Below are 22286 nucleotides of genomic sequence, written 5' to 3' on the forward strand. Positions count from 1 at the left end.
TGAAATCTAATTATAGAACATACCACCACTTTGAGGTGTCTTCCCTGTTTTCTGACAGTCTGATCGGAGAGTGGCACTCACAGTTGTGAGCCATTCCAGGCAGCATGACACTCATCTTTAGCAATTTTTTCCTTTTTGATTTTCAGGCCATTAAAGAGCTTCTGATGCAGCCATGTTTCCATATTCTAATTCTTCACACCAGGATAGTCTGCTGTTGTGCCTTGAATATAGATACTCTCTTTGATAAACTGCCAGCTCTCCTGAACTTGTTTTTCTCTTAAATTTTCTTCCTATGGAACTTATCTACCAGTTCTCTGAATTTGTTAAAGCCTCCTTTTTGAAGTTCATTGTCCATATTCAGCTGCTCTCATTCGTTTCTTTCCTTAGAATCATTACATCTATCATTTTGTGATTACTTTCCCCCAAATTGCCTTCAGATTTGCAACTAATTCCTTCCTGTTAGACAGAATCAAAGTCTAAAATGACTGTCCCCCTTGTTATTTCCTCCCCATTTTGAAACAAAAAGTTGTTCCCAACATATTCCAAGAATTTATTGGACATTTTGTGTTTTGCTGTATTACTTTTCCAACAGATATCTGTTAAGGTTAAAATCCCCCATTATTACAGGTCTTATGTTTATATTACAGGTATTTCTGTTATTCTAGAATTGCCTCATTCATCTCTCCTTCCCAGTTTGGTGTTGTGTAGTAGACCCCTGTCTGCTTTTTTTTTTTTTTCCTTCTTCCCCATTTTATCTTTACCAAGAGATTTCAACTGGTCTGCCTCTCACCTCCTTCTGAACCTGAGAACAAGTGTATACATTCTTCATGTACAGTGCAACACTTCCTCCCCTTTTTCCCAGCCTGCCCTTCCTGAACAACTTATTCTTCTCTATACCAGTTTTCCAGTCATGATATTTATCCCACCAAGTCTCTGTGATGCCAGTTAGGCCACAAGTACACAAACTAGATTGATTTATCTCCTGCATCTCCTTTCTAGCTTATTCCATTTCTAAATTCAAAGGTACAAATATTTCACTGATTTATATAAAATATTTGTCATTGAGCCAGATAGCTACAACATAGTTAAAGTTTTAACTAGCTTTCTACTATAAGATAGATTTTAACCTTTGCTCCCCATAATCATCAGAATCACTCCATCTGAGCTCTCTCTCATGTGGTGGTTGGCAAGAGCAGGTTTGGGGGAGTGTGTGTTGGTTTTTAATCTCATGGTAATTGGACAAAGAGGGAGACAGGAGTTTGAAATAGTAGAGGTATTTTCACTTTTGTAAAAATGTCTCCATTCTCTTTTGAACATCAAACGTGGTCAGCAAACTCCAAATGTGGTTTGTTCTGGTGTCCTCAATGAGGCTGTGGGGTGCGGCAGGTAGGGGCTGTTTTTTTTATAGTTTCTTTGGGATTAAGTTTAACTCCACCCCTTTTCCTTGAACAGCATCTCCACTGGCCTTCCATTTGTGGGCCATGAACACCATTGTCCGGTGAAAACTCTAAACGCTGGCCTTTAAACAGCGAACCTACGTACTAACTAGAGGCTGGACACCAGACCCTGCCTTGTCCTCATGGCGTGGGCCAGAGACAGCAACATCTTTCAGACTGCACAAGACTCTGCCCTCATCCAGTACCCCTCTTTTGGTTAGAGTACATTCTAGGTACAAACTAGAGATCAAATGTTTCCACATCTCTCCTGAGCACATAGCCAGACACTGCAAATTACTTACACATCCTCACAAAACAGGGCTGAGAACCTGATAGTCCTCCTCAAGACTTGATTCTTTCAGCACTTTGCAACATTGATCTCTGAAGTGCTTCCCTTCTGATAGAATTACTTCTCTCTAGAAAACAGGAATTGATTTTAACCTGAATTTCAGTGCCAATGATGTTATCCTTTTGACTCCATATTCCCATTTATTGATTGGGTCTTTACTCCCAAATTCAGAAGTATCAACTTGGTCTGTTCTTTTTTTTTTTTTTTCCCCCCTCCAGGAGTGAAGCCCCATCAGTGCCATATCTGTGGGAAGACATTTTCCCAGAGTGGTAGCCGGAATGTGCATATGAGAAAGCACCACTCCAGAATTGGAGCTGCTGGAAGCAGAGAGCGAGAGCAACCGGGTAAGGAATGTGCAGGAGAGAAAGGCATCCTCCCTGGGATGGGCATGTGAGGGGGGTACTCCGACACATGAGTGAACAAGCGGGTATATGGGGGGGGGGGGAAGGAGGAGGAGGTGGTGGTGAGAGAGTGTGTTCTTACAGGAATAGGAGAGGACAGGCCAGTGGGGGCAGGCAGGTTGTCCCTCCCTAAGGAGTTTAGGGAAGGATGGAGAAGGGAGTTCTTGTCTGGATCGGAGGAAACACTTCTTGGGAAAGGTGAAGGGAAAGGAGTAGGTGAGAGAGGTTGAGGGGAAAAGATAGGAGGGCATCTCTGGGTGACAGCCAAGGGGCAGGTGGGCCCTTGCTTTGAAAAATCTTGAATCTGGTCCCTTTTGAAGGGAAGCTTATGCTCTTCATACATACCTCTCCTCTGTTTTAGGGTGCAGAACCTATTCTTCCTATATAAGTAATTCACCTAATATATCCACCTCTGCCTGTTTGTATTGCAGGTGTTCTAAGGGCTTAACATTTTAAAACTCTGGGAGTTCCCACCTGGTGGTGTGCTGGAAGCACAGACCCAAGAGTGGGAATTCATGGAAGTGGGTATCTTCGGAAAATAGACATTTTCGCTGGGTCTGTATGAGACAGAGAGGTCCCTTCCTCTGTGGGTGGTGAGCTGCAAAGGCAGAGTCTAGATAGTTCACAGCACGTTGTTTTTGTAACAGAGTCGCTGGTGGGCAGCAGTTTGCTGGAAGAAGCAGCTGTGCATAGTAAGAATCTGATCTCCATGAACTCTCAGCCTCGTCTTGGCGTGGAGTCTCTGCACCTGCCAGATACTGAGTCTATTATTGGAGTAGAGGAGGGTGAGACCAGCTGCTCTTTTTTCCGCCCCCTTATATGTGGTGACTGAAGTAGGGTCATTCCTCCAGTCTCACTATGATGCAGAGGGATAATTGAGTGTTGCTTTTACTGTGCACGTAGTGGATTGAGTAGATGGAGAATGAATTATAAAGCTGGAGATGGAAAAGAGATTAATTCTTTAGCCCGTGTCCTGGGAAGGCATTGCAATACTGTTCCTGCAGCTCGTTCTCCTAAAACCTAAGATGTTTTAAATGTTTCAAGCAACAGGCCTTTCATCCTTTACCTTGAGAGACTATGCTAATACATCTCACTATTAGGGCTGACTCTTAATAGCCTAAATAAATGTACTACTTAATGTAATTAAATTATACCTGCTATGTTCTCTTCATCCTCCTAACTTAGTCATTTTGTTGAAGGCCACAATCAAGTTTGTTTGGTGTGTCACATGAAGAGCTCAGGGTGATTTGATGCACTTAAATTAATCTCCAATTAAATAGGTCTGTTTGCAAATTGCAATCTAAACGTGTGGTGCCACTGTCTGTCAATGTGTTGTGATTCTCAGAGGTTCTTGCTGAAGCGACACCAGGAGCCCTTCAGTCAGCACCTGATGTCGTTTTGCCACAATCTCATCACCTGGTCACCATGTCAACAGGGAGACACTCCTATGGGGTGTCTGCTTTACTACAGTAAATGTACAGGTCAGTTGAGCAGGCCTTTATTCCTTCTTTAAAGTTTAAAAAAAAAAATCTAATGTTGCTGCTAAACTTCAGAATAAAAATGAAGAGTCTGTATTTTCACATTGTTGTTTCTAAGATATTTGTAGACCAAAAGAAAGACAACTTCCTGGCCTGAGAACACAGCACGTTTTGTTAAGATGATCAGAGATGGTTTTTAAGTCGCATATTTTGTTGTTTTTACTGTCACAGCATAACTTGAGTTCATGGTTACAATGCCAAGATGTGGGTAAATTCATAGTACGCTATATAATATTTAAAACTTAGCTGTTTATTTTAGCAATACCATTTTCTCCCTTCTCTCCCCTTCCCACCTCCCCCTTTGTAAGGAGTAGTTTAAACTAAAGGGAGGATCTGTGTTTGAAGTCTCTTTAAATGGCATCAACTGTTCTTATTTGAACTGAATCAAATTTAGTTGGTCGTTCTCAGTTCTTAAATTGTTTAAAAGTCCAATCCTGTTTGTCTTTAGGACAAGCAAAAACATACACAAAGGCAAGAGAATAAAAATAGCAAAAGAGGGTGTGTGTCTGACTTGCAGTTCATTTGCTGGAAGATCACAAGCACAGTACAGGACCCAACTGGAAATCCCAGGGCCTTGGCAAAATTTTACTAAGACAGGCTGCTCAGGAATCGCATTTAGCTTCCCAACCAGATCTCACCAAAATACTGCAACATTAAATCTATTCTGGTTGGTTAAACTGAACTATTACTATATAGAAGGCAAAAAGAGAAAGATATAAAATAGATGGGAGGAAATGTACATGCCAGACAGAGATAGCTGGAACCTTAGCTGTTGCTCAGGACATAGCCATGGGAATAATGATGTCGTCTGGGTGGAATATCTTTGATTCAGTCAAATGATCCTATGTTATTAAGTGTTCCCCAGAACTGCCTAAAAGGAGTAGCAATCTTGTCCAATCAAAACAAGCTTTAGATTTTTCACATAGACACTTCCATCCCTTTTAAGAATTTTTTTCTTTTGGTGGGAGGTCGCTGTAACAAGTCTGAAAACTGACTGTCAGACTCTTTTATCAATAATTTCATTCAGCAAGTTCACTTTGTGCCACTATTTTTACTCCAATCTGGGCTTCTTTTCAGTTGCAATTTTACTTAATAGGTTTATAGATTAAGTCCGATCCTCCTGCCATTCTTTCTTCTCCCTCTCTTCCTTCCAGACACTTTAAAATTTTAATTCAGAGTGGGGTTCAACATAAGTTTTCAGATGGCTGCCTAGGAAAATGAGTTTTCTGAAAACCGGGAGGCAGGTGACCTGGTCCTGGGAGCAGGGATGCTTGCTTTGGCTGCATGTTGTGGCAAGCTTTTTAGAACAGGTTGGGTGTTTGTGGGTAGCAGGACAGTTGTGGGTGATTTGGAAGAATGTAAACTAGTTCTATGTGCAGAATACTGATGATGCTATGTATGCAGATAAATGTTAATCTGAACTATGTGTGTGTTGACTTTACAGTTACAAAAGGAAGAAGAAACCAATGATCTAGTAAGAGAAGACACAGGATGTAAAGTTAAAGAACAGACTTCTGTGTGCAGATCTCTTAAAGGAGAGATGCAGGACCTGAATCCAGAGTACATGCTGTGCAGGCAGTTTACTTTTCATGACTTGCTGCAACAAAAACTAAACTGCAGCCCAGAATGGGATATGAGATGTAGAACATGAGAGTTCCTGGTTGCTGAAGCATATTCCTGAAGCTAAATTCAGGAGCCACTAATCATGTTGGACTGACAGGTGGGACTTTCTAAACCTGCCATCGGGAGGGATGCAGCACTTCCACCACTGCAACATCAAACCACTTTCACCTGAAGCTGAAGTTTGTTCACAAGCTCCAGCACTTACAAGGCATTATTAGTATTGCTTAAGCAACTAATAGGGGCTTTTCTTAGAGGAGAATATTTAGGGTGTTGTGGATTCTAAATCAGAGCATTGCAGTCCCATTCTTCCTTCTGAGTTTTGAAGGTTTATTTCCAGGCTGACCCTAACTAGAATCTGAGGCTCTTCCTTGAGGGGCAGGAGCTTCTCCACCACTCTTCCTTGCTTTATGAAAATATGTTCCCTAGAGTTCCACCTTGCCCCAGAGTCTGAGGCCAGACACAAGTTAGAGGATTACCTCAGAGCCAGCTCTGCTTCTTGCTTTGCCCCATATTTCTTCATTTCTAAAATGCTTATTAGTATGTTTAGTTTTTTTTATTTAAAAATCAGAGGTAGAAGATTAAGTGTTTTACTGTATTGTAAATAAACAGCCTGTTTCGCTCTTTGGCTTCTGATTTGGTTTGGCAGAAAGTGTTTTTATTTAAATTCTGTAAATGTAATAATTTGTATATCTTTCTCCCAAAGTGTGGCACAGACAGTATGTGCAAGGGTCACTGTTGAAAACGTGTCAGCCGTGCTAGATGGTAGCCGGGGTGAGTACAAAGGTAATGGTGCTCTAATCATGTTCCATCGATCCAATTAACTCTGGATCTTTCTGTTATAATGGTCTGTGGTGAAACTGTTAGCTGTGTGGACATTTAAATGATTGTTATTAGACTTCTGAGTTAGCACCCCATTGAGATAAAAGTCGAAGTTTACATCTTTAGGACAATATGCTACTTCCTGCCACCCCACAGGTACACACCTATAAGCCTGAGTATAAATGGGCTTTACACAGAAAATGATTTGGGGTGGGGAAGGAATTCTGTTCTCCCCATCCCATCCAACCTAGTGGCATGGCACACAGCGACAATACAGTCCCTTCACCACCACCACTTTCTTCTGGGCTGTAGTAACAGGAGAGGCCTCTGTGACCCTTCTATGGGACAGGATTTGGCCTATGTAGTGCCCTGGCCACCAGACTGCTCACACCCTGAAACCTCTCTGCACAGCGTACCCCTGCCTAATGGAACAACAGTGGCTCTTTTGTAGGTAGGGACCTTTGCTATAGTGAAGGGACAATATGTGATTCTCAGAGATACTGTTCCATTCTCTGTCTGCAGACTCAGCACTTGCATTGGTTCCACATTTAGAAGGTGCTTCAACCAGAAAGGCTAGAAAACTTAATTTTTTGTTTTAAATGAAAGCTAAGATTCTATTGAGGCTCAGCCAATGAGAAGGACTGCTACCCTGCAGCACTGGTGTGTCAACTCAAGTTGGGGCACTGGCTCAGCTGGTGGAAAGGAAAGTGCCAACTCCTACGCCTACCTTCTTTTTTTCCAAGTTGAAGGGTATGCAGAGAGAACAGAGAGTAAGGATAGGGTGGTACAAAGAAACAGACATCTTTTAATCTCAAAGCACTTTGACATAATGCACAATTTTCAGAAAATATTCTAATTGTCAATGAGACTTACCCCTAAAAACACAGACTATCTCACCCCCGCTGTTATCTGAAGGAAGATCTCTATTTGCTGTCAGGTATAGAAATACCCTTTATATCATTTAAGATGCAGCCAGGCAGTGCAGTGGACATACTCATATATAGTGCCTGGTCCCACTGAAATCCATGTAGAAAAAGCTCCCAGTAATGTTAATGGGGACAGGCTTGGTCCCCTAACAGCCACTGATATCAGTAGTAGAACTGGTCCCAAAACCATCCACAACAAAAAAGCAAACTAGGGAAATGTTGGCTTTGTGAAATTGAAATTGGAAAAAAAATGAAATTATTGTAAGGTGGGTGCAAAACTGGTTGAAAGACTGTACTCAGAGTAGTAATCAGTGGTTGACTGTGAAACTCTGGGGACACACCTGAGGGGAATTCTGTAGGGAGTCCATTCTGGGGCTGGTAAAATTCAGTGTTTTCATTAATAACTTGCATCACGAAGTGGAGAGTATGTTTATAAAAATTTGCAAATGACACAAGTTGGGGGGGTGTAATCGCTTTGGAGGACAGTTAGAATTCAAAACAACTGTGACAAATTGGAGAATTGGTCTGAAATCAACATAATATTCGATAAAGAAAAGTGAAGAGTACTACACTTAGGGGTGCATTTAATTTTTTCTTCCTACAAAAGAGGAAATAACTGCCAGGTGGTAATACTGCTGAGAAGGATCGGGGCAGGGGAGAGTAGAGGTGGATCACAAAGTAAATATGAGCTAACAGTATGATGCAGTTACAAAAAAAGATATCAGTCTGGGTTGCATTAACTGCAATGTCGTATGTAAGAAGGCGGAAGTAACTGTCCTGCTCTATTTGACAGTTCTGGGTGGCACACTTTAAGAAAGATGTGGACAGATTGGAAAGTCCTAAGAAGAGCAACAACAATGATAAAAGGTTTAGAAAATCTGACTTACAAGGAAAGGATAAAAAATTGGATGTATTTAGTTTTGAGAAAAGACGATTTGATACTAGTTTTAAAATATGGGGGGACCTGACAGTGTTTAAAATCTTAAGGGCTGTGATGAAGAGGATGGTGATCAATTGTTCTCCATGTTCTGGGAAAGTAGGACAAGAAGTAATCAGCAAGGGAAATTTGTTAAATATTGGGAAAAACTTTCTAATTATAAGGATAGTTAAAAGAAAAGGAGTACTTGTGGCACCTTAGAGACTAACCAATTTATTTGAGCATGAGCTTTCGTGAGCCACAGCTCACTTCATCAGATGTGTACCGTGGAAACTGTGCCTCTGGGAACAGATACGACGATTAAGCTCACAGCAGGCAGAGGCCCTGTGACAGACCTGGCTCTTAGCCCCTACTAAGTAGCGTGATGCACACACACCAACATCCTAGGTGGGAAAATATTTACCCTGATAAAAGAAATGTCCAGTAGTCGAAACTTATTGTTTCTCTCCCTTGCAAGTGTAAACTACTCTTGCAAAAGCTGGCGTCACCCCGACAGACCAGCCTCAATTTGGCATAAGAAAGGAGAAAGAGAATAAAGGAGTACAGAGGTATAAGTAGGGGACCTACAGCACCATGATTTTTGAGTGCTTTTCACTATCTATCTGCTGGTCAGATAAGTGACAGCCTCCCAAGGCTTCTGCAGCTAAGAGGGTCCCTACGCCTTGTCCCTTATTCGTCTTTCCGCGGAATTGAGTGACCGATCCTGGCTTGGCACCGCTGGAATCGAGAGATGCAAGGAGGGTAAGAAGCACCCACACCTGATCTCCTATCTTTAGTGTACACATATTTTGAAATAGAGCTCTATACTTTGTTTTCTTTCTTTGGGATTGTGGCTTCAGTTTTGTAACTTGTTTGTGTGTGTGTAACATCTCTACATTTAAATAAGTAGGCACTAGCAATTTTGTAACCACATGATTAGAATCTAGCTTAATAAATTTTGGTAACCATTTATGCATAAGCCTGACTTGTTTTCTCTGGTTTACTGTAAAGCAGCCATCACAATTAAAGAACCTCCACGGTACACATCTGATGAAGTGAGCTGTGGCTCACGAAAGCTCATGCTCAAATAAATTGGTTAGTCTCTAAGGTGCCACAAGTACTCCTTTTCTTTTTGCGAATACAGACTAACACGGCTGTTCCTCTGAAACCTGTCATTAAGGATAGTTAAGTGCTGGAATAGGCCCCCAACGTAGGTGGTGGAATCCCTGCCATTGGAGGTTTTTAAGAACAGGTTAGAAAACATCTGTCAGGGATGGTCTAGGTATACTTGGTCCTGTCTCAGCACAAGGAGTTGGATTAGAAGAGCTCTCAAGTTCCCTTCCAGCCCTATATTTCTAGGAACTTTGCTTAATTACAGCATATAGGCAGGACATGACTTCAGGGAGCTTTAAGGGGTTTTAAAAAACTGATTTTGAGCTAGGAGAGAACAACATTGGACAGGAGCCCAAACTTCAGATTTGGATAGCTTTTTAATTACATGGAGCTCAAAATGTGACGAATTTCCTCAAACCTTGCACTGACACCCTTCACAGTAAATCATGCCAAACCCATGATCTGAGCCAAAGTTACAAGGGGCTAAAATAGAGCTTTATAATGGAAAGTGGTTGCAACTTTTATGGCAAGACCGTGTCTCCATAACAATAGGAGAGGAGCAGAGCTGCTGCTCAGCTGGTGCAGAGGCAAGATGCTAGAGAAGAACTTCTTTTCAAATCTTCTCCCCAGGGGAATTCAAATCCATAAACCTATTATTCTGTACAAATATCTTACTTAAAATCCACTTCAACATACATATGCAACATGAAACATCAACAGAAATCAACATCAAAAACAAGGGACAGCTTCAGAGCAAAATTTTAAAATCTACTAAATTTTCCCTTTCCATTCAGAGTCTTTTGAGTACAAAGGAAGTGAACACAAGTGTACATGCCTTCAGGTCTACCTCTCTTTTTTCAGCAATAGTGCCCCAACCCATCACCCTCCTCTCTCCCTGCTTCACGCAGTCTCACTGTTGGTTCTAAACCTGAAAACCAGAATAAGGGACAGGGAAATGAGTCCACTGAGGAACACTTTTGAGGGATTTAGGAGGAGACCAGGGAGAGGGGCAAGAAGTGTTCTAGGCAAGAGTCAATCCTTCTTGCTCCTGTGTATAGTCTTCCTATGTCATCCAAACCACAGCAACTTTCTCTTAAGTCAGACACTTGAAAAGACAATAGAATCTGAGTTAGAAACTGACCAACTGCAAACCTTATTTGGAACCAGAAATACACAATTAGGCAGCATCAGAGATGGGAGGGGAAAGAAAAAAAAAAAAAAAGCAAATACAGTACAGTGCTGTGTTAAAAGCAAACTACTAAAAAAAAGGGAAAGCAGCATTTTTCTTCTGCATAGTAAAGTTTCAAAGCTGTATTAAGTCAATGTTCAGTTGTAAACTTCTGAAAGAACAACCATGTTTTGTTCAGTTACAAATATTTCAGAGTTATAAATAACCTCCATTTCCGAGGTGTTCATAACTCTGAGGTTCTACTGTTGAAACTCTAGAACACTGGTTCCCAAACTATGGATTGTGACCCCAAGTGGGATTGTGCCATCGGCAGATGGGACTGCAGTCATGTCATCAGTGGATGTGTTTACAGTGCTCCTGAGTGTGTGGAGGATGCCACTTTGCTCCACACAGCGTGACCTTGCATGGACAGTGTGTGTGAGATCATGCTTGCTCTACAAAATGGCATCCTCCATGCTGTCAGGTCACAGGAAGCAATAAGTCTGAAAATGGGGTCATGCAAGTGTAAAGTTTAGAACTGCTGCTTTCAAGCATCTTGGACTAAAGGAAATAATTGAAAGTAGGTCCACTGAGTCTTGTGCAGGGTTCTTATGTTGTCATTTTCTTTGTTCTCTGCTCTTCCTAAGATTCTTCTTCCTGTATCGTGCCAATGTCTGTGTCCCTCTGAGACTCCTGCGCTCTGTAGAAACAGTCAGAACCTTTTGTTAACTATTGGAAATGATCTGAGCTACTTTATGCATGAGAAGCAGAAGTCTGGTCATACGGGTCATAAGCACAAAGAGCAATAGGGGAGCCTTATTACTTGATACAGCATAACTGAATTATACTCTTCACCTGTGATGGCACAGATTAGAATTCTTTGGGAACAAGGAGGAAGAATGTTTCTGTCTAGCCAAAGACAGGAGAGTTGGTTCTATATCCTTACTGCTTTGATTACCTGTGAGTTTCAGTCTCTTCCTCCTTTGGTAGGTCAGTAGCATCTCTCCCTTTGTTCCTTACAAATTCCTCATTCAGCCCCACCTGACAAAGGGTGTCCCGGTAGTGTCTCTCTGCCTCTTGCCGGGCATCATGCTATGGAATTGAAACAGAAAAATGAACCAACCTGAACTGGGTCCTTCCCCATAATGGACACCCTAAAATAATTCTATCTAGAAGGTTTCGGTTCCTAGCAGCTACACAGGGGCTGTGATAATAGAGAAAGCTCTGTTCAGAGTCACAACTGTGAGCCACCTCCTTCCACACTCCTGTTCCTTGCCCCTCTCACACCCCCTGCGAACAGCATCCTCGTCCTAGTAGGCCAACAGCTATACCCCAATCCTGATTTAGCTACACCCTTCTTTCTCTGTGCTGGTTTCCAGTTTGAGGGAGAGATCGGGAAGCAGGTAATTTGAGGCACAGGGGAGTAAGGTGGGACTGGTGTGGGAATTAGATCCACTTTGGAGTCCCACCCAATCCACTTGTAAGCAGCCAGAAGTCCTCTCCCCCTCACTAATCCAACATCTTTCATTGACTCCAACTAAACTCTGCAAATTTGCCCATTCCAAGATGTCATCCATCCAGAAATTAGACAGCTCTTCTAAAGGCTAAACCATACTATCAGTGTGGATGGCCTCCTCTTTAGGTGAGTGAATGCCACACCAACCTTGGCTAATTCTTTTTAGCCTGACAAACAGGAGATTGACCTCAGTGGGGTTACTGTACAGAGATGCCTGTGTCTTTCTCTTCCCACACAGATCAAGTGCTCAGCTGAACAGTTTTATCATGAGCTGGGAAGACAGCTCTCTTAAGAGGCTTAGTTTAATGTGCAGCTGGCTTGTCCCTACATCTAATCAGACTATTCCACAGCTCAGAGCTGATGTGTAGAATTTGAAAGAGGAAACCCAGAAGGGAGTTTTTTTACATGGTACAGTGTTTGCAGCCACTGTAAAAGTTTGTGTTTTAAGCTGCTTATTTTTAATATAGTATGATATGTAGAGGATACTGTACAGTGATGAGAGGTACTGAATAAATAGTCCCTGCCCAACAAGCTTGCAGTTGATTGGAGGGACTACATTGTTTCTTTCTAGGACCTGTCTGCCACTTTCCAAACAAAAGTACAGAATAAACACCAAACTGAGTATGGTCTTCAAATGGTTAGTTGTAGATTTTTACATTGTAAACTATGTTATTCAGGGCAGGGACAAGGAGTTCATATAGTGCCTGGTAGAATGAAGCCCTAATCCTGATTACGGCCTTGGGGTGTTACTGCATTATAAATTAGTAAGTAGCTGCAAAGCTTCACAGAGCAGCTGAGCACAGTGGAGTGGTATTCTTCCTGAGGGAGGCAGGGAGTTTGCCAAACATTAAATGGGAAGCTGTTCTAGGTCTGTCCCTTTCTGAATTTAGTCCAGAGACTACATAGCTTTGCACCTTCTTATTCCTGACTGAATTCCACCCAGCTTCCTTACTCATCTCAAAAACTAGCTGACAAAATTTCTTGTGCTCCATACTGGTACTGGAGCTTTGAGTGGTTACCTTTGTGACCTGTTCGAAGAGATATGGTCGGTTCTTGACTCGTATCTGCATTTCTTCCAGTTCTTTTTTGTACTCCTTTGTTCTTTTGCGGTCATTCTGCCTGAAATGGAAAAGTTCCCTGACTAATTGTGGTGCCCTAAGACTGACTTCTTGGTTTCTGATCAAAAGTTGGAAATCCTCATCTCAAATATCCCCAGGACATGCTCTTAATTACTTTGCTTCTGTTTCACATACTGTGTGCATCAGAGAAAATGCACTTATGCTGCTGCAGGGTACACAGTATTAGGTAAGGTTCCACTTAAAGATGAAAAGTGAAACAGTTAATACAAACACAAATATTGAGGTTGCAGTGGTGGAGGCATTCACAGAAAATGTGATACTTGTGGCTTTTTCTATTATTTGGAAAGAGCTGTGTTGAAATGCAAAAAAAAATAAAATAAAAATGACAGTGAAATGAGCATGGCTGCCCGAGGAAGGTAGATTTTGGGTCATAGGTGGCCAGGTTCAATCCCCTTCCAAAGCAATTATCTTTTGTTGTTAAAAACAAGCTACTGCTGCAAAGAGCTATCTATCAATGTGGCCTGGGATACTGACCAGTTTTGTTTCATCTTCTCCTTGTGCGTCTCCTTCAGGCTTTTATGAGGATCCATTGCTTTTGCTCGACTACTCATAGATTTATGCATAGCCTGACATTTTTTTCTCTGTATCTCCATCCAATGAATTCCTTCATTTTCCCTGCTCTTTTTGTCTTCCTGGGAGTATCTACACAGAGAAAAGTGGGTAACGGGGCAACAGGTTCATTTCAAAGTGCAGGAATGTTGGCTGGGAATCTCACTTTGCTAATGCTGAAGTGTGACAACCTGTCTAAAAAGATAATTAATGTGTTACTGCCATGTAATGCCAAAAATACTTGGGAGGAGCATGGTAAGAGAGGGAACAAGCAAGGGAAAGGGATTAGCAAAGGGGAAATATATGGAGGAAGAAGATGAGAGAGGGAGAACAATAGGCACTTGGATACTAAAGTGATGGGACTATTTAAGAAATGAGAGAGAGACAGACATGCAGAAGGAAAAAAACATATCTTACTGAAGGCAGCACCTCTTGTCATTCAATTGGGGAGAAGCTGCTTCCAGAAAAACCAATGTAGGCATTGGTGGGAGTGGCAGGTGTGATGGGGAAGAGCTAAACTATTTCAAATGTCATCTTCTCTACTGTATTATTAGTGGGGCATGGTTCTGTAACCAAGTACTTTTTTTCCTACTCACCTCATCGCTGATTCCCTCTTTCTTGTTGCATCTGTAATGTGCACTGGAAGGGTGTTGCAAGAGAGCGAGGAGAGACCAGTCAGAGAACAACTTCTTTGCACTGGAGCCTTGGAAGGCTGCTGAAAATCCAGATAGAAATGAAATCTAGTTTAGTATAATTGTGAAATGTGCGGAAACTCCTTTGTTGTTCTTTAGGTGGCTACTGAAGAGACTCAAACATGTCTGCAGCAGTCTGTGAGGACTGACCTCCAATTCACGCCTACCAATGAGGTTGGTGGGAGTCCTTAACAAGGCACTGAAGAGAGAGATCGAAAAGATAATCTTGTCCATCTCTTCCCAGTGCAGCATTATCACTTTCCAGGGTTTTGTCAGTCTAATTTTAAAGACCATCTTTCACCACTTTCCTTGGAAGACTATTCCACAGCCTAATGCATGTCGTTGTCCACAAGCTTGTGCAGATATTCTGCATGAATTTTCCCTTTCTTCTTGATTACTTATAAAATATTTAAAAAAATAATGTAAGAATGCATAATGTTTACAAAGAGGTGAGTTTCTAATAAATGGCACAAATTGTTCAATATAGATAAGGAAATAAGGTTGTTGAAAATACATAAGGCAAATTATAATATTTAAAAAAACCACATTGTATGACTTCTTCCTAGCACAGTATAAAGAACGGAACAATGGAAAGGCTATTATTCTCATCATTCTGGAATACACTGTTGGGTTACCATGTCCCAGATACTCCTGGAGGCAGCCCACTGGATCAGTGTTTTGGTGCCCAACTGCTCATATTACACCATGAACCCAGTTTTCTCCCTCTGTCTGGCAGAAGCAGCTCACTGTACTCTGTCTTGTTTTGGGGAAGGTCTTGGACTTTGGTCTTGAACGGAGTCTGTTCCCCTCAGCTCTCCTCTAGCAGGCAGAAGACAGATTGATCTCAGTGGGGAACCTGTCTAGGATTAGGCAGAAGTGGCTGAGCCTTGGCTGCCTTTGCTTCACTCTTCAATGCCCTGTCTCTGGCTGACCAGGGATCTAGGAAGGGGCCATGTTAGACAAGAGCAGACAGGTCTCCCTGTCAGGTAGGTCAGCTTCAGTAAAAATATATATGATTACAAATCAGAAGACAGAGATCCCAGCAATCGGACACCTGGCGCGGTGTGAAGGGTGTAATGCTACAGAAACACATCATCCCCTCACCTTCATTTTCTGCTCATTAGCCTGTCTCTGCCTGCAGTGGAGATTGGAGGTTCTCAGTTTAAATGGTTGATTACGAGTTGGCTCTTTGACTTCTCGTATCCTTATTGCTTCTCTCTGAAACACCCAGTAAAGTCTTTCAAAATCAGGCACCGCTGGGTTAATTCTTGGTTTAAAGCTGAAGTTGTCTTGCAGGAAGCTGAGTTTTTCTTGTTTGGTTTTGGTGGCGATTCGGGCCTGTGGCTCTCTTTGTCTGTTGCTAGGATCAATAGGAGCCAAGGAGTTTTCCAACAAATCCTTGGCTCTCATCTGAATGCGGATTTTCCTGTAGAGTTCAGCTTCTGGGAAACAAAACCAAATCAATGAGAATAAAGACTGGCAGAGGGTGTTGGGAACTGCCAACACAGAAAAGGGAGAGGTTGGGAGCACAGTGAGACCTTGCTCCTACAAATACTTCATCATAATGGGAGAGGCTAACACAAGTAGAGTGTTCAGTATTTGTTTGCTTAGTGCATTTTTCTACCCAAAATGCAAGATTGGTCCTTTATGACTTTTTCCCAACCCCTCACAAGCACCATGGACTGATTTTTCTCCCTTGCTGTGTCATAAATTACTAAGCACACCATCCCTCCGGGGTGCAGTTACTGGACAGGTTGTTTCTCCACCACTACCATAAGGGTGCTGGGGAAGGTAGCTGCACCCTTCTGTCCTGCAGGAATGTGATGGTAAGGGGGCTCTGTGATGATCTGTTGTTTTCTTCTATTGACTAATGTCCCTGCGGCTGATCACATGATCCAGACATTGTAACTTGAGTATACTTTTACTAGGTGATTTTTTTTTTCTATACAGGATCCAGTAACCTTAGTCCATATTAGAAAAGATTCCGGGTAAAAATGCATACAGTGGGGAGCAGAGTTCTGCATCCCTGAAGTCCTCATTTCATGTCATTTCTGGGCCTAATTTTCCATGGGAGGTGGAGAGTGTATGTTGTAGGGATAATATGCAACTTTGACTTCTTTCACGTGTGCCATTTTCGTGGACACTATGTACACAAAATAATTTTTCCACTTTTAGACAGGATGGTGGATAGTGCTGATGGAACAATAAGGTTTTTATAGGGCTTGTGCAGAAATATACAAGGTTTATACAGTTTACAAGGTTATAATGACTTAAGCATGACATTCTATTGAAAATGTTCAATTTTTTCCACTGATTCTTATCTAACACATGAAACCTGCACTTGTGCACATCCAATTGGTCAGTTACCTAATTACAATGGTACAGGGTACCACATGGGCTGCTGGGATATCGACCATAACGGTACAGCATAAAATAGCAAAACAATGATCCACCCAATCAGGCAACACTCTCAGATCACACCAGCTGTCTAACCAACCAAGTGTCTTATATGGCTTCCCTATACATTCAGTCTAACAGTCCATTTAGAATAGTACATTACAAGATAGTATAGCTGCTGAAAAAATTATAACAAACACACTCAATGTAAAGGGATATGGATTACAGCAATTAGCAAATTAGACATTTGCAAAGAAATGCGATATGGCTTTAAAATGGCCAATGCAAATTTGGGTAATATATAGAAACACATCATGTCACAGAGCATGGAGGTGATGAGAGACTGTACATGGCTCTGGTGAGGTCTGCCTGCAACAGTGGTTTGAGTGCCTGGCACCATAGTACCAGAAAAATATTGACAAGGTTGAGGGACTGAGAAGAGCACTAAAAATGATTAGGGGATTGATTTCTCAAGAGCTAAGTATGTGCCATTTGCCTAAACAACAACCACAGTGTAACAAGTCTATAAATATCTGAAGGAAGGAAAATTTATTTAGGGGTCTTCAAGTAGGCTGAATATGAGGAAAAGTTCCCTGACAGAGCTGTACTTAGCAAGGACTTCTTGCTTGAAGGAACTGGTGGAAGCCTCAGTGCTTGGGACATTTAAAAGTGGACTATATAGAGCCCTGGAAACAAGACTGTGGGGAACAATCTTGTATAGACTTTCATAACTTAATAGATGTTCCCCATCTTGAACTTTTAAGATTGATCATGTCCTTTAATCTTCCACTGCCAACTCTGTCACAGACCATCATAGTCCATGTAGCTCAGAATCAACAGTCCGACCCCTGTTGTACTGGAAAATATTGTAAATCTATCTAATCCACCAGTGGCCAATACTAGATGTTTCAGAAGAAGGTGTAAATTTCCCTGAGCTAGTAACCCTCATGAAGGCCTGTACTTCCACATCAACTCAGCAAGCTAGAGGGGGTGAGCCAATGAGCTCAGGGGCACTTGTACCTTGGCATCAGAACAGCATGCTAAAGCTGCTGAGCCCATGAGTTCAAAGATGCCTTGACATCAGTCCGGACAAAAAGAGGCACTGAGTGACCATACAACATCATTCCCTTTAACAACAGACCAGAAATCTAGAGGTTTTAAGTTGGTGACTTCAGAGAGACTTCTAACTTGATATCAGCAAAGTAAGCTAAAGGGGCATGTCACTAACCTAACAAAGTCCTGTGCATTGACATCAGCCAAGCCAGTTAAAGGAGCTGAGCCAGTGCCATCACAGAGCTTGTCCCCTGATATAAGACGAACAAGCTAGAGGTGTCGTGTCAGAACTTCTATGGCTCCTGCTCTTGCTTCTTCATTGGCTGGTGAAATAAAGATTCATCTGGTAGAAGAATCAGGAGTGGGGAAGAAGGAGAAGCAGTGGCTTGGCTGAGCACCTTATATAGGACTCCAAGCCTTATTATCAATATATGTGGAGCAGCAGTGGCACCTGATAGGAGAGAAATGATTGGCCAAATTATAATCTCCCATCTGCCTTCTTGGAAGATCTGTCCCACTGCTGGTTCCCCCCTCCCATCCAGGGGAAAAAGTGAATTACCCCATCAGGTTCCTCTCCTGTTCTGGCATTCCATGGTGGGATGTATGAGAGGAGGGGGTGGTTGGGAGCACAAGGGATGTGCTCCTACAGCCTTTCCCATGCTGTGTATTCATGTGTATTTGTACACGCTCATGATTGGACAGCTATGAGCTTTCTTGGAGACATGGATCTTTTTCAAAGATCAACATTCCCATGCTCTTCTCTGGGCCACGTTCCATCACACAGGTTGATGCAATGTCATGTCACTACGTGACAACATCACTAGAATTGGTGACTCCCCCTCCTATTTTGATCTACTTTAACCATTACTCCCTCATTACAAAGACAAGATGAGTGAGGTAATATCTTGTATTGGACCAAGTTTTGTTGGTGAGAGAGACAAACATGTGAGCTACACAGAGCTCTTTGGTCTGGGAAAGGTATTCTGACTGTCACAGCTAAATACAAGGTTGAACAGATAGTTTACTTATGCAGTTCAACCTTGTATTTAGCTATGACACTGAGTACCTTTCCCAGAACTGAAAAAGAGCTCTGTGTAACTCAAAAGCTTGTCGCACCAACAGAAGTTGGTCCAATAAAAGACATTACCTCGCCCACCTTGTTTCTCTAATATCCTGGGACCAACACTGCTACACCAAAACTGCATTACCTCTTCATGTAATTCATGTAACTATGCAATACTACACGGTGGAGAAAATGCCTTCCCAATTCACATGCTGCAGATGCTGGGAAGTTCTCACTGCCTGCTTCAAGGTGTGAGAGTCCTGCCTCCCTGCTTTACTCTGATAAAATAAATGTTTGTACATGGTGGACGGACAGGCTAACAAGCAGCCCTCTTTCAATCCCTACACCTGGGACAACTACTTCTTTCTTATGGCTCTGAGCAATCTTCTCCTGGAGAGATGTCCCTATCAGGAAGAGCCTGACAGGACAAGAAGCAGAACATGTTATTTCCCAGCATGCATTGTCATGGCAGCCAGACAGCGAGAGACATGACTGGCAAAGTGAGGCAGACATGGAATCCCTCCTACAGGAAGACCACTAAGCACTTTACCTTTGAGTTTATCCCCAAGAACTGGGTTATAGATGGATTTAGGGACTGTCTTGCTGCCTTTTGGTTTGGAGTTCTCAACTGGAGCCAGTGCTGCCAAGACCTTCTGTCTGATGGCCTCCTTTTTCTTGTCCTCCTTCTCCAGGAAGCTGAAGGGTCGCTGAGTGGAAAGGAGCAACTCTTTTCTCTTCTGTGTTGCCACCTCCCTGCGAATCTCATTCTGCTCCATTATTTCCTGGTAGAGTGGCAAGTAGACATGGGCAGGCACTGGCTGTGCCCGGAATTGTTTCTGGCACTCTGCCTCCTCCTGACTTTGTCTTTTGTTCCTTTGTTTCTCCATCTCAAGGGATGCACGTGATTTCATCACCTGGGGCTTTTTATGAGCCTCACGCAAAGTCATCTTGAAGGGCTTGGGGATGGTGATAGTAGAGACCCAGGTAGATGCAGCAGTCTTTGGCCTCAGGTGGGACTGAGGAAGTGAGAGAGGATTTTGCTGATCCCAAGGACTGTCCAAGTTTAGGTCAGTTAAAGAACTGGACTGGCTTATGATACTAGATCTGTGGGTAGGACAAAGACATGATTATTAAAGAGGCAGTAACAAATAAAGTGATAAGAAGTCTCAAAGGGACGTGCAATAGAGAGCTACCTTCTGGCTGGGTAGAAGTGACACTTATGTACATTTGTAAAGTCCTTTGAGAACCTCTGATCAAAAGTGCTACATAAATGCAATATACTAGAGATCTGTATACTTTGTTGCTTATGTAGGCCAAGCTGCACACACAGCTGGGCCCCTCACCCCTTGATGCCTAGAACGTTCCCTGAAATTTTGGCATTGACCCAACACGGTATTCCAAAGTTATCATGTTACAGATAGACAAACAGAAATGCCACTGAGTGGAGGGTTAGGCCTCACTTACTTGGTCAATATCGGTATTCAGCTGGAGGCATTTTCAGGAAGATAATGAGCAGAAGGAAAATAACAGCTTTCCAATGTGTCCTACCTTGAAGCCTCATAGGGCTTGCCCTGCAGAGTCAATCGCCCGTTGTCTTGGAAGAAATCTTCCAGTTCCTCCTTGAAGGGTTTCTGGTCACTCTCCAATTTTACCTGGTAGAGCAAGCCCAGTTCTAACAGATACTGTCTGTTTTTCATCTTGAGTGCCTGCAATGTGTCATAATACCCCTTAGCTGAGCCTGAGGCAGCTGCCATCTCCTTGCCTGCCTGGAGAAAATCCAGCTGCTCATCTGTCCTGGGCTGAGTGATACCACCAACTCTCTCTGTTTCTGGCTCAGAATCTGAAGAATCTTGAGGTGGAAACACCTAGAGAGATCAGACTGGATGTTCAGTAAAGCCATTAATAACTGTCTGACACTAATGTCTTGAGCTCTGAGAGGCATCTCCCACACACAGCCTACTGCTTGTTCTGATGCCAACTCCAGCTTAGCCAGCTGCATTCCCATTGGTGCAGGAAGGCAGAAAATACAACATAAAAGAGCTGACCTAAACTCCACAAAAAACAGAATACCCAGTGCCTCTCTAGCTCTCCCTGTCATGCAAAGGTCTTGCTGGTGGGGCTGTTTCAGTTTACACACTATAATCTATGCAACTCAGTCCTGTATGTTCTCCTCCCCACCTTCAGTTGTGTCCAGCACTTTTTGGACATAGCTGTGAATCAGGCCTATGGTACCCAATCCTGTTCCAACTGCCATTAATAGAAAAAACCTCTCATTTATAGAGACGGGAGCAGGATTGAGCCTCTAACTCTCACTGGAGTCAATGGCAGCAGGAATCAATCCCAAACTATCTACAACAAAATTCATTAACAACTTTGCTTAATTACAATCTGTTTTTCCCCAAATAGTGCCAGGTTGGGAGTTTTAAGGAGATTTAACTATTTGGGAAACGTGGAGAGTTATGAACAAGCATTTCCGAGATAGTGGGTGACAAAGAAACAAACGTCAGGGTAATTTTTCAATGACCTGTAACACAAACACCCCTCTTCGACCTCTGGGGTAAATCTGGCAGTTGTCAGGCCATGTACATTTTCCATGCTATATTTGTAGGGAGGTTAAAATAGGTTTTATAATGGAAGCTGGCTGTAACCTTAGGGGGCAGAGGCTACATCCTCTCCATAAGGCCGACAAAGGGTCCCCCTGTAGCCTTCCAAAATCGGAGCCCAACTATCCCTCCTGACCCTCAGCGATTCATTTCAGGGAGCTGCTGATGTCCAAGGTATCTGGCTAGTAAAGAGGGATGGGGGCCAGGAGGGGACAAAGCACTGACCGGTGGTGCAGGCACGGGGCGACCTGGCTTCTTCAAGTCCCCGCTTCGCCGTGGCTTTCCTGGGTGACTCCGGGCAAATCACGTGGCCTCCCTTGACCTCAGTCCCCCGCGCAATCGGGGTAAGAGCCCCTCAGGGGCCAGGGCAGGGGAGGTGCTCCGTTGCCAGGGTAACGGGACCATGGCGCTGAGGTGACTGCGTCACACAGCCCGTCAATCCCGCACGCGCCCTGAAGCTGTTACTCGGAGAGGGCAAAGAACACGCCGGTTGTTCCCATGGTAACAGCCCCCTGGTGCTCGGCTCCCTCCCTTTTCTCACCTCTCGGGTTCGGGTCCGCGCCCCGGCTCCACCCCCAGGTGACCCCATTTTGGCTCCGCTTTGGGCTCCCAGTTGGCTCTGTAGCTCACGAAAGCTTATGGTCAAATAAATTGGTTAGTCTCTAAGGTGCCACACGTACTCCTTTTCTTTTTACTGTCATCTCTGGTCCTCACGGGCTGTACCTAGCCCCGCCCTCCGGCGGGCCCTACCAGCTCATTGGTCAGTGGATACCTGTAGGCTACTCCAATTAGCGGTGTGGCCAGGCCTCTAAACCCGCCCTCTCTGTCGTCGCTGCTTCAATAGCCAATGATCGCCTTTCCCACTGCTCATCGATTGGGAGGACATTCCCAGGAAGGAGTGGCTGGGCATGCACCTAGGCTGTTGACATACGCGTTGTCATGGCGCTTGTTTTGTCACTTCCGTTTTGGGCGGGTGTTATGGTGC

The 22286-nt window shown here is 43.2% G+C and overlaps 2 protein-coding genes across 4 annotated transcripts in view; one reads left to right on the forward strand and one right to left on the reverse strand.

Moving 5' to 3' along the window:
• Window positions 1-5980, forward strand: part of ZNF410 (zinc finger protein 410) — a 31601-nt gene extending 25621 nt beyond the window's left edge. For all 3 annotated transcript variants that reach the window (XM_048855969.2, XM_048855967.2, XM_048855971.2), the window contains exons 9-12: window positions 2004-2129; window positions 2834-2971; window positions 3532-3667; window positions 5169-5980. In XM_048855969.2, coding sequence (XP_048711926.1) covers window positions 2004-2129; window positions 2834-2971; window positions 3532-3659 — 392 coding nt within the window. In that variant the 3' untranslated portion in view covers window positions 3660-3667; window positions 5169-5980. The remainder of the gene's footprint in view (window positions 1-2003; window positions 2130-2833; window positions 2972-3531; window positions 3668-5168) is intronic.
• Window positions 5981-9479: 3499 nt separating this feature from the next.
• On the reverse strand, window positions 9480-22022 carry FAM161B (FAM161 centrosomal protein B). The gene is given in 10 exon segments (XM_048855958.2): window positions 9480-10937; window positions 10940-10989; window positions 11248-11381; window positions 12825-12924; window positions 13419-13586; window positions 14090-14208; window positions 15290-15627; window positions 19249-19802; window positions 20247-20563; window positions 21843-22022. Coding segments are annotated over 10 exon segments (1929 nt in total). The 5' UTR covers window positions 21891-22022; the 3' UTR covers window positions 9480-10836.
• Between the last annotated feature and the right edge of the window lie 264 nt (window positions 22023-22286).

Source organism: Caretta caretta, chromosome 6 (genome assembly GCF_965140235.1).
Source record: "Caretta caretta isolate rCarCar2 chromosome 6, rCarCar1.hap1, whole genome shotgun sequence".
NCBI lineage: Eukaryota > Metazoa > Chordata > Testudines > Cheloniidae > Caretta > Caretta caretta.